Source organism: Strigops habroptila, chromosome 7 (assembly GCF_004027225.2).
Source record: "Strigops habroptila isolate Jane chromosome 7, bStrHab1.2.pri, whole genome shotgun sequence".
NCBI classification, from domain to species: Eukaryota; Metazoa; Chordata; class Aves; order Psittaciformes; family Psittacidae; genus Strigops; species Strigops habroptila.
In genome coordinates, this window is record NC_044283.2 from 18,691,642 (window position 1) to 18,708,050 (window position 16,409).

General features: G+C 42.6%; 1 protein-coding gene across 2 annotated transcripts in view; it reads right to left on the reverse strand.

Moving 5' to 3' along the window:
- The window catches only part of PPARGC1A (PPARG coactivator 1 alpha), a 359,086-nt gene that overhangs the window by 55,236 nt on the left and 287,441 nt on the right, over positions 1 to 16,409 (reverse strand). The window contains exons 1-3 of one of the 2 annotated variants that reach the window (XM_030492193.1): positions 11,285 to 11,339; positions 10,424 to 10,564; positions 5,270 to 5,449 (exon numbers count right to left, since the gene is read on the reverse strand). In XM_030492193.1, coding sequence (XP_030348053.1) covers positions 5,270 to 5,449; positions 10,424 to 10,471 — 228 coding nt within the window. In that variant the 5' untranslated portion in view covers positions 10,472 to 10,564; positions 11,285 to 11,339. Of the gene's footprint in view, positions 1 to 5,269; positions 5,450 to 10,423; positions 10,565 to 11,284; positions 11,340 to 16,409 lie in introns of those variants that run through there. The other variant, XM_030492192.1, reaches the window with a different exon arrangement.

A 16,409-nucleotide genomic window follows, 5' to 3' on the forward strand; every position in this document is an offset into this window, starting at 1 on the left:
CCCCTTTTTTGCTATACAGCGGTACTCTCAGCAGTAAAATCCCATTTGCCATAGAAACACATCATTACAGGATGCATTTTAGAGGGACACAAGTTCCCAAGCACCCTACGTGTGCTTATCATGTAAAACATTCGATGTGTATGAATCTGAATTTCAAAACTCCTACTTATTAGAGCAGGAAACTACATGTTGATACGAGATGGTCCTGTGCTACCTTCAGATTCACTGATACGCTGCCCACTCTATGCTACTGTCCTCAGCTATTTAGTCTGTGCTCTCCGAGGCCTTAGACATGCTGCTATGCCATTCACACAATCTCAGTTCTTTTAAGCACTTTGATAAGCTTTATTCTGCCATTATACCATCTAGAACATTAAACAAAATGTTTAAGTTCTATGTTAAATCACAATCAGTTCCTATTAACTGTTCCAAGCTCCTCATTTTTATCAACAGTTACTTTATTAAATCCTTAATAATATAGATGGAATAGTTAGTTAATTTGTGTGTTGAGCCATGGATGTTAATTTGTAAACATAATAACATACTGCAATCATTTGCATAATAGCATTTTAATCTTTTTAGTAAAAGCTGTAATTCCCTACAAAGTACGCTGCAGTAGAAACTAAGTGACTATTGGTAATAATAAAAAAGGCCTTAAAATTCTGATCCTATTATAGTGTTGGAACATACCCAAACTGCTACCATAATCTCTGAAATGTTACTGTTCTCTGATTTAGGTGTCTGTGTCAAGAATAAAAATGAAGTATAACTGGTAGCAGTAGACTATTTCCTAAATGTAATTTAGTATTCACTAAGCACCAGCACTTTGCAAATAGCTCTGAGGCTTTCCTTCAAAGTTCAGAGCTCTAGTTATGCATATTGTGTGAGGTACACCATGCAGCTCACCTCCAGCCTCTGTTGTGCTGAATAGATGGCTATGATAAATCATGCTGATTTGGCACTGAAGGGCATCAGCCATCAAGGATTTGACTACTATGTCTTTTTTTCCCTGAGATTATATCTCCTTGAACTGCCTGCCCTGGGCTACTAGTTTCAGAGAAAATTAAAAAGTGGAAAAAATGCTAGGGGAGGCCAGTACAGAAAGTCTATATAGGCTCAGCTCTCTGCAAACCCATTAACACCAGTCACAAGACTGGCAAAGAAAACATTGGTGGTTGTTTAAAAGTCAGGCCAAGTCATTTTACACAAGATCTGGTAATTCATTAATCAATCTGGCTGCAAACCTTGAATGAATAACCTGAAATCGTGAAAGAGACTGGCAACACCACAGAACACGAGGAAGTTTATAATATGAACCAATGCAAATTACCCTGGTGATGTTTAAGGCTCTCCCTTATCCCCCCCACCCTCATCATCTTCCTGATGCAAATCCTTCCAAATAAATAAGAAATCATTTATCTCCATGAACTTCCCTGCTGCCAGGGGCAAGACAGTATGCATTTCACTGTGTATCTCTTTCCCTCCCCAGATTCTCACTGCTTGTCATACAGCGTTTTTTGGCAGCCTACAATCAAACATAGTAGCCTATTTAGGCTTTCCAAATACACGGCACATAGCCCAGTCTTGAAAAGTAACCTGGGCTACACCTACGCAAAACAATTAAAATAAAGTCATCAAATATGAGCATCTTTCTGGAATACAGAGATACGTAAGTAAATTAAATCCACAGAAGGGCAAGCAATGTGGGTTTTCTGAAGGTTTTTGAAAGCTAAAAAAAAATGTTCTGCCAAGTATGAGAACACCACACTTGGAAATCTTTATGATTTTGCACAAGTTCATTATACCTTAACAGTTATTGCCTATCTATGGGCTACATCAGTTCAGTTATTTGTAAGCAATCCCAGCAAAGAGATATATCCACCGTAGGTATCTTCTCTCTCCATAATGCTAAGCTTGGGTCACAAATAATTTTAGAAATGACTAACCTTACACGACAGGGTATGGTATATTTGAGGAAGCCTCGGGGACAACAGTTTTTGTGAACAAAAAGCCTTCTCACTCATGCCACATCAAGTTGTATGGTTCATGTTTTCACATAGCATTGGCTTCGAAAATGCAGAACTAATAATTTTGATTTTCTAAGAGTAGCCAAATCAATTTTTTACAAACAGAACTTTTGAAAGTCTAGTTCTTCACAAAAGCAAAACACGAAAGTGAATGATGCAGTGAACCATCTAAATAACTGGTCTTGGGTAACTTGTTAACTATTTACTTGCATGAACCTGTGTCAATAGACAGTGCCCTGAAGGGCAAGAACTCCTTCATTTTATCTTTCCAGTAGTCAGAACAACAGGCAAAGAAAACTAGGTGAAGAACAAAAGTGATCCAGCTGCGATGGAAAGAAATCAACATATTCATAACACATCTATGTGCCCACACTGATAAGAAGAGCCTCTGTGCTGGGACAGATGGTACAGGCTTGATTTGGGACTACTACCAGTTACATTGGCATGTGAGTAGAATAACACAGAGATGTATTAGGTGCGTCTGCAAAACGTGTTTTAATACTAGGGTGAAGGCCAGTATCTCGTCACACCTAAGCAAATGAGAGCAGGGATTTATACTCAACAGTTACATACTATCTAGACTAATTGGACCTTTATCTCACTTGGTTTCTGATTGCTACCATCACTATTAATAATTTCTAGTCTATGAGACTCCCACTGCCACTGGAAGTGCCTGAGCTCATGGGTGCTTGGCTCAAGTGGGCTTCCAGGAATATAATTTGCAGAAAGCCTGAAAAATCACTTTCTGAAATACAAGCCTTTCTTAAAAACAACTGCGCCAGAGAAATCCAGGAACTTTGTAAATGGCTTTTGAATACTAGTCCTCACCTACATGATGCCCCAGGTACTGTATCAGTACCTCAAAGGAGAGTGTGCTTCATTTAAGGTTAGGTTTGGCAATTAACTCTGTATAGCTTGTGCAATTAACACTGCTCTTGTACTTCCCAACATTTGTTTGCCATTCTGGTTTTCTCCCTTTCACCCCAAACAGACCGTATTTCTGGCTTTGTATGACTAAGCCTCATCTGGAAGCTTAATTTAGTTAAAAAATACTACTCCCACAGTGATCTGAGAGAAAAAAAGAGAGAGAAAAAAGGAAACAAAAAAGTTATTTCATTTCCTTTAAAAATAAAAGCCAATGCAGATCAATATGGAAAAATCTAGATATTACCAAATGGGAAACTGCACAAAACTTTCATTCTCTCAGCTAAAACAAATAGTTCCTCGCAGAGTTTGTGAGATAGTCTCTGGAGGAAGAACACATCTTCTTCTGTTCTTGAGCACCCTCAGTTGTCACATTACAGAGCGGCAGAGGCGAGAAATAGTGCAATGTATCCAGCTGCACGATGGAGAATGGGGACAGGGTTAATGTATGGGAGGAGAAAATAACTTTTTCATTCCCATCTTCCTAGGCCAAGCAACGAAAAAATTTAAATATATGACACTACGAAGCTGAAAACAGTCTAATTTTGCACTGCAGTATTGCAAAATGCTATTAGAGCACAATTTGCCCCTACAGGTAACTATGGGCCAAGCTGTGCTGTGAGAGACAGTGATGCAGTCTGCAACTGAAGCTGATGAGCGCGAGGAAATCCAGGTGTTGACAAAGAGGACAACAGAATCTGTCTGTTAGGAAAGAATCTAGTTCTGTTCGTGCCACTGTTTTTTCTCAATTTGTATGCTCAGAGATGGTAGATGCTTAATTATATTACTTATGTGGAACTTAACACTTTGAAAGTCTGCATCTTCAATTGATTTTTCAAAAAAGAAAATGCCACTGCATTTGGCTTTCAATTAATGGGGAATAACACGTCTCCTCAGTTATAAAAAAAGGCAAAGCCATGCTCTAACCACACTAGCTTGGGTCCCCTACCCCCCTGCTTCCCTGCTGCTGACCATCCAAACCTACACACCAGCAAACCCTACCCTGCCTGAGGCGGTACAACTGCAATTCAAGAACAAGACAGGGTTTGGAAACTTTGTAGAACAAGGAGTGGAACATTATACAACTAATGAAAAAAGAGGGCCTAAGCACAGGGCTTTGCAGGGCTCATTTCATTTTGATTTGAATAATATTAATTCCAAGTTACTTGGGTGTAAATGATAGAAATCGAATAGAGAGGACTAGTTTCTGCTGTCAGTTACACTGGTACAAGTTCAGAGTAACTACATCAGGAAGATCACCAGGGGTTTAGAGTTTTATACAAAAAATAAGGATTTTATTCAGGTCATCTTAGGTCAGCATTTTACTATACTGTTTCAGTTAATCTTTCCCAGCCTTTCAACTCCACTGTGCTATTCAGGGCTTCCCTGAGCCAGTGGGCTAGCCGTACTGCCTGGAGCTGCGGTCCTGCTGCGCGAGAGGCAACACCCGTAGCCTGCTGTTGCGCAAGGTCTTCCTGATACCTAATCAATTTATTGTCCAATTTCCCAGTCAGTGGACGATCTATAGCATCTCCCATCATCAAGGAGGGAGGGAGGTTAGGGTTCAGGAGGGGCACTAGGAAGTGGAGAATCATGAAGGCTTTACACGACAAAAGAAAGAAGACTGGAGACAGAGATAAAGAGACAGAAACCCTCCTCTCATACAGCCTGATCCTCAAGGCAGAATTGTAAAGAAAACATTTAAATCTCTCCTAATACCCTTCAGCTTTTATTTTAAGACTGCTCTCCACCAGGAGATCTATGAAACATCCTAAACGATGTGCTGGTTCTTGAACTGCTGACAGCCCTCACTGCCTCCTCTGCCACATCCACCCCTTTTTCTCCCCTATACATCAACTGCAAGGACCTCTCAATTTGTGTCCAAGTGGCTTGCACAGTAAGGCTCTGAGTGGTAAAAAACCTTTACTAGAAATGCTCCAGCTACTCATCAGCTAGCTGCTGTGCTGTACTCTGCTTCTTGCTGGGGAATGCAAGAGGAAGACAACAAACACGTTTTGGCTTTTGTTTTCCTTTGTAGCTGACAACTGTGCAGCTCCTCGCCGTGACGCCACAGGGCAGTGCGCTCTAGGCACTCTTTAGCCCTTTGCTTTCAAAAATCAAAAGTTCCATTTAATTCCTTTCAAGGCCTTTTCCCCCTCTCCCTCCAGATCGCAGGCCCTGTTTTGATCATGAGGATTACTCAGAACCCATAATACACATCACCACGTTTGCTGTCTCTCAATAGGGGAAAAATAGTAAAACTGTTGTCCAGCAGGCTAGAAAAAAGAGCAAAGTGCACTTGCATTGCCTTGCCTTACCTCAAATATATTGGCGGGTTCATTGCTGTACTGATTGGAGATGATCTCTGACTGGTCGCTGTACCACTTGAGTCCCCCCAGAAAGCTGTCTGCGTCCAGGTCGTTCACATCTAGTTCAGAGAGGTCAAGTTCTGGGAGATCTGGGCAAAGAGGCTGGTCTTCGCCAACCAGAGCAGCACACTGCAGGAAACACCAACGCAGAAATAGTTTCATTAATTACCAGGCATCTATTAACTCTAATATCATGTGATAAGAATTAAGCCTCGATTAAGCCGTGGCACAGGGTCACTAGAATTGACTTTGTTTGCCGGGAAAAAATAACCACTAAGTATTAGATCATTCTTAGCTCTATACAGGTATGCAAAGAGGAGGGGAAAACAGGAGGGCATAAGCTGTTCATCACATCTCTGTCCAGGGGCAACGACTTTCCCTCTCCCTCTACTCTTCGATAACAACCATATTCAAAGCTTTATTAAATCTAACAGCAGAGCCCAAAGCATGGCCTTATTCTCCTGCTTCAGAGCGAACCAGTGCAGGTAGAAGTTACAGATGAATACCTCTGGGCAAGGTCTGTCATGCATTTCCTGATGCATTCAGGTTAAAGAGACACAGCCTGTTACAGCCTACAGCCCTGGAGGCTAGCTCAAGCTGGAGACAGTCACATTTTCACTTCTACAGAACCTGACCATAATCCTTGAGGTCAGTCATGGTGGTGGCTACCATATGGGCATAAAAAAGTATGGGTCAGAGATGCTGCTGTGCTCTTTCCCTGTTGTACTTGATGTACAGACAGACCATAGCCACCCAGTTACATGTCAGGGTCCCGGCAGCTGAAGTGCGTTCTGAAATACTCCTATATTCACCTTTGGGTGACGGATAATGAGTTCACGCAGCCTTTCACCTGCTTGGTGTGAACACGTACATTGTCCCAGCCAGTTTCCTAAGTGTCCCCAGACAGCAGGCACACTGCAGTGAGGGAACGCTAACACAGAGGGTCTGTGAAACATTTTGGTTGAGGTAGGAAACAAAGTCTAGTCTGCATGGATCCTCTTCAGCAGTGCAAAATGGTTTTGTCTCCACAACTTACAAAGAGAGTAGTGATAAACACAAATAAATCTGGAATAAGTGTCCTTTTATATGCTAGTATGATAGGGTATTGACTGACCTACTAAGCAAGACAAAATTAATAACACACATCCACTACAGCATAGCAATTGAAATGCTAAAGTATCCACCAAAACCATTTCCTAATTATGGAAAACACATAGTAATGCTTGGCAAATAGTGCAGTCCCATACGTCAATGCTGCTTGATGAAGCAATTCCTCCTGCACTGTACCACATACCCTTGTAACTCATCTCCAAACACCTATGTTGATACAGGTATACTGCAAAACACACGTAAAACTGAAAAGGCATTAGGTGCTGAATGGTTAAAAGCCATTTAAAGTCAACTGAGCCTAACGGCTTCCACCCTGAGCATTTCCAGCATTGTGTTAAGGATGGCCAACAGCAGGTCTTCCTCGACTCCCATCAGTTGACTGGGTGGTTTGAACGATTTCCCAACTTCTATTTGGACCGAAGTCAACCCGGAAAGTGCCACTTTCTGAAGACAGATGTCCGTAGGGCACTAACACAGTGTCCATGGATGTGAATTGCTCAGTACCGGTTATGTCACTCTTGCCAGGACCGCCTTGTACAATAATGCTGCTGAAGGTGCATTTCATTGAGGATTTTGTCCCTGGGAGTCGTGGTGTGTCTGCAGTGCGCGGGCTGGATGCAGCAGTGCAGCCGAGAGCAAAGATTTTGTCTGTTGGCACAAAGACTCGGTGCAGCTGGTGCGAGCTATAATTTACCAGACAACTTCTACGTCTACCAGGACACTAGGAGATAATCACGGAATAGGCCAAGGGGCAAGGGAGCTGAGAGGCTGCAAAATGAGGCTCTGAAATAGCAGTTGCTTTTCTTCCTACTATTTAAGGGACTGCAGAACTTTAACAAGTTGAAACCCCACTTAAGTGATTTTCACTGCATGCAATTCTTTATGATTATTATGGGCAAAGGCAAAAAAATAAAAATTAGACTTCCGTCTTCTTTAGCGCGAGACACAACCTTCCAGCAGCAATCTTATAATGAAGAAATGACCTTTTTTGATGCTTGGCCGAAATCTCTGATCTCATTAAAGGATAATCTAGTTTTTGACTGAAAGGTAGATTCTCAGCATCATTCTCAGGTTTGTGTTGTGCAGGTCAGTAGCTTATAACTGATGCTGTAGACTTCTAAAGTATCCTGCTGATCTGTTACTGCTTTCATTTGTAAAAATAGCTTCGCTCTGTGAACCACCTACTTAAACACGTTTACTTTTGGTAATCTGCATTTTGAAGTTCCTCCAGTGGGCTTTTGGAGCAATGTAAACAATAGTATTAAAAAAATCCTGCTCATCGCAGCTTTCATTTGCCTACAGTGACTGCAGTGTCACCTAAAAAAATGTAATTGCTGAAATGAAGTATATATGCTGTGGCCAGTGTTGACATGATAATAAAATCAATGTTTCTGAATATGACATTATGCTTCTAATCTGAGACACATTAGTAGCAAGTGTTCTTGTTATTAATTTATATTTGGCCTTTGGATGATGCCAGATTTAACACTCAAGTCCTAAAACTGTCCTCATCTGACACGCTGGTATTTACTGTTTGCCTATACATCTGTAACAGGTGCACCTGTGCTGCTCGCACACATTTTACTGTCTTCCGACCGCTATTTGATATGATAGTTATTCCATAACTATAGTCTTAATTTTATAGTACCATTTAAGAGGATAAAGCAGTCACTAAACACAAAAGGCTAATTACTGTGCGTTATTTCACTCCAACAGACTTTTCTTCTCTTAGTTCAGACACAAACAATAAATTAGCTTAACTGCACTGATGATAACGAATCATTATAATTAAGGATAATTCACCATTAACCTTTTGGATGTTTTTGTGCCTTTGAAGGTAAATTAAAAAAAATAAAAAAAAAAAAAAAAGGAAGACTGGACTTGTGCCATATAAATTATATTAATGAAAATATAATCTGTGTTTTATTTTTAACAAGTTTCTTAAACAGTGAAGGGGATGAACTCAGGAAAGAAAGAGAGACTTGACAGAATGTGTGTCATGTGGATTCTCTCTATCAATCTTCGCAACCTTACTGTACATCACCTTCATTAAGCTGTGAAGCACTGGGGACGCTGATCAGCTACAGCGATGTAGGCCTTTATTAAGCAACATGCCATCCTGTCATTATGTGAGCGAGAATATAATATATTTTATGTTGACAGCAAACGTTAATGATTCAAAAAGTGAAAGCTGCCTCTAGTACCTGCCGCCTGCAATATTTTAGATCGGTAAAGGTGATCCCCTGAGCCAAAGCAGCACGCAGATGCCAGTAGTGCTACAGGAAGTGCAGTGCAGGAGCACACTGGTAAAATCCTACCCACAGTTAATCCATCCACCATACGATTAATATTAAGATCAAACCTTTTTTTTTCTCTTTTTCTTCTCTGCACTATGAAAAAGCCATTGACATAAATTATCTGTTCTGTTACTAGCTTGAAATTATTGCAGGAACTCTAGTGATTAAAATAAATCTTCAGTATTTCCATATAAGCTGGTTCCTCAATCAGCTCCTAGCAGCATTAGGAATAATACATGATGGAAAAATGAAGCTCCGGCAGCTGAGACCCATGCTACAAGCCAGACAACAACCCACAGGATACTCCAGCTACTCAGAAACAATTAGGACTTTGGAGCCAGAAAGTCATCCACTTACAGCCTTGACTCATAATAGCTACAGGACATATGAATTATCCATATCTATTCCACTTTACCAAGAAATCAAAACAAGATAAGAGCAATTACAATATGCAAACAGAAATCAGCAGATACAATGGTAAGCTGCAAATATTTAAAACACGACAAAAAGGCTTGAGAATCCACATGCATGCTCCGCCAGATAGGAAAAATATACTGGAGAACACGGTAACGCTTTTACTTTGGATGGGTAGCTCTCTACGGCAGGAACGTCTTATTTAAAAAGCATTGCCTGTAACCTGTTTTTCCCTCCCCCGTTGCCTGAGGGGAGCATTTTAAGCACTTATTCCAAGCTCGCAGCCAGAGTATTAGTTCCTTTGAGCAGGTCTGTATTTGGGATTCCTCTCCATGGGGTCCAAAGAAAGTTTGCCTTGCTTCGGAAGTTGCCCAAACTTTCAGGTAACGCTCCATTTTGCTGAATGCAAACATGCAGAAATCCTCAAACCTCACTTTATACTCCAGAGATTACCAGGGAGCTGCTTGCTTTTTTTTCCCTCTTTATGAATTGTAGCCAGCAGAAGCTGTGGATTTGATGTATTGCCGTCTATTTTTACACAAGCAGCAGCGGCGGCGGCAGCGGCAGCAGCAGCAGTTCACACAGTCCTGCATAAACTCTATTCTCATGGTTCATCCTGTTGTCTGTGCTGTACAGTGGGATTTAACCATTTGTTGGACTACTCGGAATGTCTGCGAACCCTGCTCTATGGGACATTAGCTACAGCGTCATTATGCCAATATCACAGGAAGCAGGGAAACCATCTCCTTCCAGAAATCTCTTTTAAAAGCATCTAAAGCCAAACAACAGGGTATTCATTCTTGTGTGCATGTTTAAATTCTGCAGCTGATAAACAAGGAAAAAACCTTCGACAGAGCACAGTGAAACAAGCAATTAAAATATGCAGCCATTGGTTAATTTAAACTTCTTTTTTTTTTTAAAAAGGAACTGTTAATCTTATTCTAAATAAACATGGCATTTTTCCAACCAGGCCACTAAACGCCACTGGAAAGACTTCAGACACCGATTCATATCAATATCTTAGAGCATAAATATTGCATATGACGGGAAAGCGAGCCAGAGGCACATGAAAATAGTTTCCAACTGCAGGAGATACTGATGACAGGAGCTCAGCTTTGATTTGCTCAAGGCATCGCAGAGTAACCTTAAAATAGCAAACTTACTGGAGTTAAGATAAGATTGGGACTTGTTTGCAAAGTCTGCCGCCTCGGCCGCCCTGCTGGTTCCCCACGAAGCCCCTGAGCCCCCCGGCCGCTCGCACCCCACGCCGCGCGCCCCTCACCTCGAGATCACTCCATACAGAGTCCTGGTTGCACATGTCCCACGCCATCCAGCTGCGGAGCGACGGCAGGAAAGCGGGCAAACTACGGTCCAGAGTCAGGCAGGCAGGCAGCAGACACTCATGCAGGCAAGGAGACCCTCTCTGAGAGTGAACCGAAGGCACCTGTCTTACTACTGTTCCCCGTCACATGACAAAGCTATTAAAAAGTAGGCTGGGCTGTCACTCATCCAGCCTTCTGGTGCCGCTGCTCCAGCCCGTGACGTCACTCAGGGGCAGACCCAGCCTGAAGTGAAGTAAATCTTTGCAAAACGCGCTCAGAGCTCGGCGGCCGCGGCACCACGCTGTGATTCAAAGCACATTGCCACGCCACACCCCCGAAACCCTGCTCCCACCGTAGCACAGCTCCTCTCCTCCACAGCTTCTTCCATTTCTTGGCTCCTGTCTTTTTCTCTCCCCCCGCCATCCCCCTCCACCCCAAGCAGACAACGGGCAGGGCTGTGCTTATTATAAAGAAAAAGTGAAGTAACTCCAAGCCGAGCTACAGCCCGCGTGCTCTGGGTAGCCCGAGCCTAACCTCTGCAGTGCCCACACTGCCTGCCCGGCACGCCTTCCTTCGGAGGGGCTCTCCCAGAGTTCAGCAAAAGTTACACCACCTTCCTGCATCCTTTTTTCACCGGGGGATTCTGCACCTCGCCAAGTATTTTGGTCAAGTTAATGGTTTCTCACTGACGATTGCAACTCAAGTTAGTTTTAAAACACCAAATGCTCAGCAACCAAACCAACACCACCCCCACCCCCACTCCCAGCATTTCTCTGGAATGGAGTAAGCATCTATAAAAAACATTCATACAGTTATCTCACCTGCTACAAGGAGGGAGCCTGATCCTGTTCCCAGCTAGATTACAGTATTTCTCAGCTGCTCTTTAATGACTTCTCTGTCTCAGTGTCCTCCCCCTAGAAACCAGGGTTGTTACAAGCAACCGCCAGGGTCCTGCCCATAGCGGCTCAGACCCCCGCCTGCTTTTTCCTATCAGCACCACTCCCTGCACACATTTCTGTATGAACACCATGCACCAGCCCTCCTGACCTGGACCCAGCACTTTCCCATGGCAAATCAAAAAGAAAAAGCTCCTGTCGTGTGAAAACACAGACAGGCTGTTAACAGAAGTGTCTCCTCGACGTAGCCTTTCCCAGACAACAGGGGCTGCCACAGGCACAACTGGTTTATGATGCCCCTTTGCACTGCATACAAACCAAACTCTGGGTACCCAACTGAACTGCAAAACATTGCCCACAACAGGGGAAACCCCCACAAAAAAAGGTCTTGTTTAGGATCCCCATCTGCCTCCTTATTGCCTTAAGTTGCAGGTTTTTTAATTAGCTGGGTACGAAAAGTCTTGTGAAATGCAAGCATTGGCTCTGTCGTGCTGCGCTACCAGTCAAAGTCACAAAACTACAACTGATCATCCTCCTTGTCATGAAATATTCATTTTCATTGTTATTTGCAAACTTGAGTATTCTAAAGGCTAAATGAATTCAATTATTATACAAGGTGATTTTGCTGAGAGGAGAAAATAAATAAAAAGAAGTACAATTCTTGAAATAGCCTTTTCCCACAGACACTGGAAACTTCAGAAATGGTAGGAGGTCTCAGATATATTCTTAGCTTATTTATGTTCCCTTGTAATTCATTATTGCCAATCCTGATAAAATGTACATTTTCCCAGCTTGTGCTTAAGTTGCAAATCACATCACACTGTCATATTTTCACCAAGCACAGATGACAAAAATGGCATTGTTTTTACTTTACTTAATTAAAAAAACCCACAGCAAAATACTGAATGACTACAGAAAGCCTTCCCTACGAATGATTAAATTAACAGTATTGCTTTGCTTTCACGATGAAAAAAACCCTCATTTCCTTCCCAATTATATGCTGATTTCGTGATAAAACTGCAGTAAATTATTAAGATCTGGGGCAAAGGTGAGTATATCTACCCCCCGAACAGTCAACTGTGAAATAATGCTGGGGACCTGCCTGCCTGGAGTTGAGTCGGTTCTTATTAATTATTATCTGTGGATCCATGGTTGGTGGAATATTCTCCTTCAATACCTACTTATAATTGTGTTCATTGACTGTGCCGAATCCATCAACTGGGTTTTTTTGAAGTTTCATTCACACCTTTTATAGAAATGTATTTACACTGGAACATTTCATATTGCTGTTTTGGATATTTTGACCTGCTCATGTTGTTTCTATTTTCTACATTTCCACTTCACTGCTTTTCCTTCAAATTAGCAAGTTAACTGATAAATATAAACTGTGACCTTAGTGGTGCTCTCACCATACAAGCTTTAAAGATTGAAGAACTTTCTTAGTGCACTGTAGACAGTAATAATAACCGAGTCCCCAGGAGATTTTCTATGGCCCTGTCCACATTATGGCTTGAACTTTGCTGGCAGTTCCAGCGTTACGTGGAAGAGATGCCAAGCACGATTCCAACTACAAAAGACTGCAAGGTTTCAACAAGGGTTCCCCATTGCTTGGAAAGAACTTATTTTTTTTTAATAATTGAAGTGTCTAACCCCAGCCATAGAATAAATGTACTCACTAGGATCTTTTTTTAACATGTTTTAACACGATTTTTTGAGCGCAGTGCCGTAAGAGGAGAAAAGCGAGGAAGACTGTTGCAGCAGTAGTGTAGTTTGGGAATGGCGCAGCCTCAGCATATGTAAATTAAGCTTGTGAAACTCGGCCAGCACCTAAGCTGCTCCCCTCAAAGGAAACCTTGTCTTCTGACCATTCCCTAATAGCTTTAGCAATGCTCTCTCCTCGTGTTTTGTCAACACAAAAGAACTGCACAAACACCTTTCGTGGGGCACTATCTGAGCACACACACGTTTTTTTAGTTCCATAACGAACACACAGAGAGAAAACCCTCTCTCAGCTGGTGAAGTCTGCGGGTCCTTTTGACCTAATCTGTCCTGTTGCAACGTCCATCATCAGCCCACCTCCTCCATCACTGCACTTCCCATTTTCAGGTTGCTCTGTACCTATTCCCAGCAATTCCCAAATTTTGCCTTTTCTTCTTCAAGGGCCATAATTCAAGAATGCTCTGGCAAGCCTTCCAACAGAATTTGGGCACAAATTCCCAAATCCTGATACATTTTTTAAGAGGACTGGAAGTTACGGCTGCCTGCAAAAACAGGGAACAGAATTCAAAGACAGAAGCCTGCAAGCCCTCTGTCCTTGACTTTTCCCTGGATTCACCATACATTTTACCTCTCCCTCCTTCTTCTTTCACCCACGTTTCCTAACTACAGCCATGTTTTGATTCCCTGTAATTTAGATTTCTCAAAGAAGCTACTGATTTTGGAGTAGCTTTTTGAAATCCAAAACTTAATCCCTTCATCATGGCACTGAGAAAGAAAGAATTTCTTTCCTTGCCCCCAAGACTATGGCCCTTGCCAATTTTCAGCAAAGTTTTCTACTTTTCCAGTGGAGTAAGGACAGCCAAACTTATATACAGTGCTGGAGTTTCAGCAAGCTGAGGTTTGCAAACCAGTTCTCACACCAGTGCAACACACCCTTAAGCTCAACCCTCCACGACTGAATAGCCTTACAGCAGAAGAGAAGCCGATGCTGTATATAAAAGAAACAAACTGCACTCCCAAGGTGTGTTAGTGTGAATGGTGTTCTATATAAAGTATATGTACCCTATTAATTTTTCATTGGAAATCTTCCTTCTGTGCATCTTTACTCTTACTTTTTGCACAGTTCTGTATTTGTTTTCCAGTCCATTCTCTCTGTTCCACCTCTATCCTATTTGTTTGCTGATCTTTTTTTCCTTCTCAGTTTTTCAGAATCATAGAATTCTTTTCCTTATTTATCCAGTTCATCCTACCCAGAATACACTCTCAATAGCATAAGCCAGTGAATCAAATTCCTTGAACTTCTGGGTTGATTGGTGCAGTAATTCCTCAATGGAATAAAGTAGCATGCCCTCTCCAACTTTGCTAGGGTAGTTATGAACTGAGATTTTGTCGGTTTTTACCAGAGAAACCCCACGATGGTGCTCTGGACCAGCTCTCTGAAAAACTCAAGAGATCTGGGCCAAATTAATTCCTGGCCCAGCTCCGAGCCACAGGCTGCTGTTTGAGGAGCCGTATTTTGGAGAGTCCAAAACAACTTTCTCCAAACAGCAGTGCATTACTGACGTTAGTGACACCAGGCTGAATTTTGTCACATCTGCCTCCACAGGCTGAGGGCTCAAATAAACAGCATGAATGCCAGGGGAATCACTTGCTCCTTCACATGCAAATGGACCTGACTGGAATATTCATTATTAGTGCAGATCAGCTGATTATCAGTGTTGACCAAGCTTGCAGACATGCAACTCTTCATAACTCAGTGCTTGTAGTAAAACCTTCCAGGAGCGCTTAAGTGAAGCAGGAGCACAGGTACCCACTACCTAAATTTTCTAATACCTCCCTCAACATCTCCCCCTTCACAAGCATATTGCATAACTCAGTAAAACAAGAAAAGCAAAGCCACTCCAGCTGACTACATAAAGAATACATTTGTCACTTGTTTACCCCCAACATTTGGAGCATATGTTCTCCAGGACCCACATTTGCTATGATTTGCAGGAAAATCCAGCTTGTCAGGCCTGTTAAAAGCAGCATGAAAAATGTTTTTCACTCGAGTGTTACTGTTTCGCAGAGAGACTAATCTCTAAAAGAGCATCTACATTTGAATTTATTGCCCCTATATGTTTGAGAAACGGAGCCATGTAAACACATCAGTTTCCTGGGGAGGCTTTGGTGCTCTTTGAGTGCAGATGCCCAGGCCAGCCAACGAGACAGATTCCTGTTTTGCAACTTCTTGCACGTTGGCAGAACAAGCAGGACCACATCAAAATCGCAGACCATTGCAGATCATCATCATCTTTCCTTTACTCACCTCGCTGCTGATATTTCCTTGGAACAAAAGAAATCATAAAGTTCTTTCCCTCCTCCCCTCTCCCCCCTTATCCTCTATGCGTTCAAATCCTCAGGAAGAGACTAAAACCTGCTCACGTCTGGTATTACCAGACCCAGGGAACCAGCTTCTGACATTGCTGTTCAGCGGCTGGGGCACTCCCCCTGCACTCAGAAGCTGTGCTCAGCTTCACTGCGATGCTCACACACCTTCTGGGTGTGAGTTAGTCCCTGCAGGACCCTGGAAAACCCCACCCAGATCCTTCTCATTATCTCTTCTACCATCTATCTCCCACCATCTTCCCTGGGGCATCTGGAGCATTTCCCTGGGGCCCTTGCTTCCTGACTCATTCACCATTAATACCAATCTAGTTTTTACCAACTTTTTCTGACAGGGATCTGAGGATGATCCCAGGGACAACCACCATGGATTCGATACCTTAGGGTACAGAAAAGATTCCCTGATGCAACTGTAAGCAATTTGGTTCCAAAGGTACCATCCTTCGCCGAGGCTGCCACCCGACTATCACACTGTTTTGGGGCTTGCTTTGCCACCTGGCCATTTAGCCACGGAGCCAGGACCTCCCAGCTCAGAGGGAAGCTGTGGTGCCCCAGCTGCCAGAGCGGCACAGGAGGGAGCGCTCCCTGCCAGATGCACCCCAAGGCTCACGGCAGCTAGAGGAAGGAAAAAAATCTCTTATTTTCATAACATAGCCTATCTGCTCTCTAAAATGGCTGGGAAGGCAACTGCAGTGGAGCACACACAAGTCTGCAGCGCAGCACTGGAGAGAACAGTAACCTTTAAATACTCTAAAATCAAATCTTGTTTTACACAAAACCGCTATGGTAAAGTCGATGTGAATGAAGCACCTTTGAGTGAAGGAACAGAGGGAAAGGCAGTGGACAGCTTTAGTGCCTCCTAGCAATTTTTTTTAATAAACTAGAGATGACAGACAGCCTTACCAACACATCTCTCATCTTCAAATAAGACTTTCTTCAGACAGAG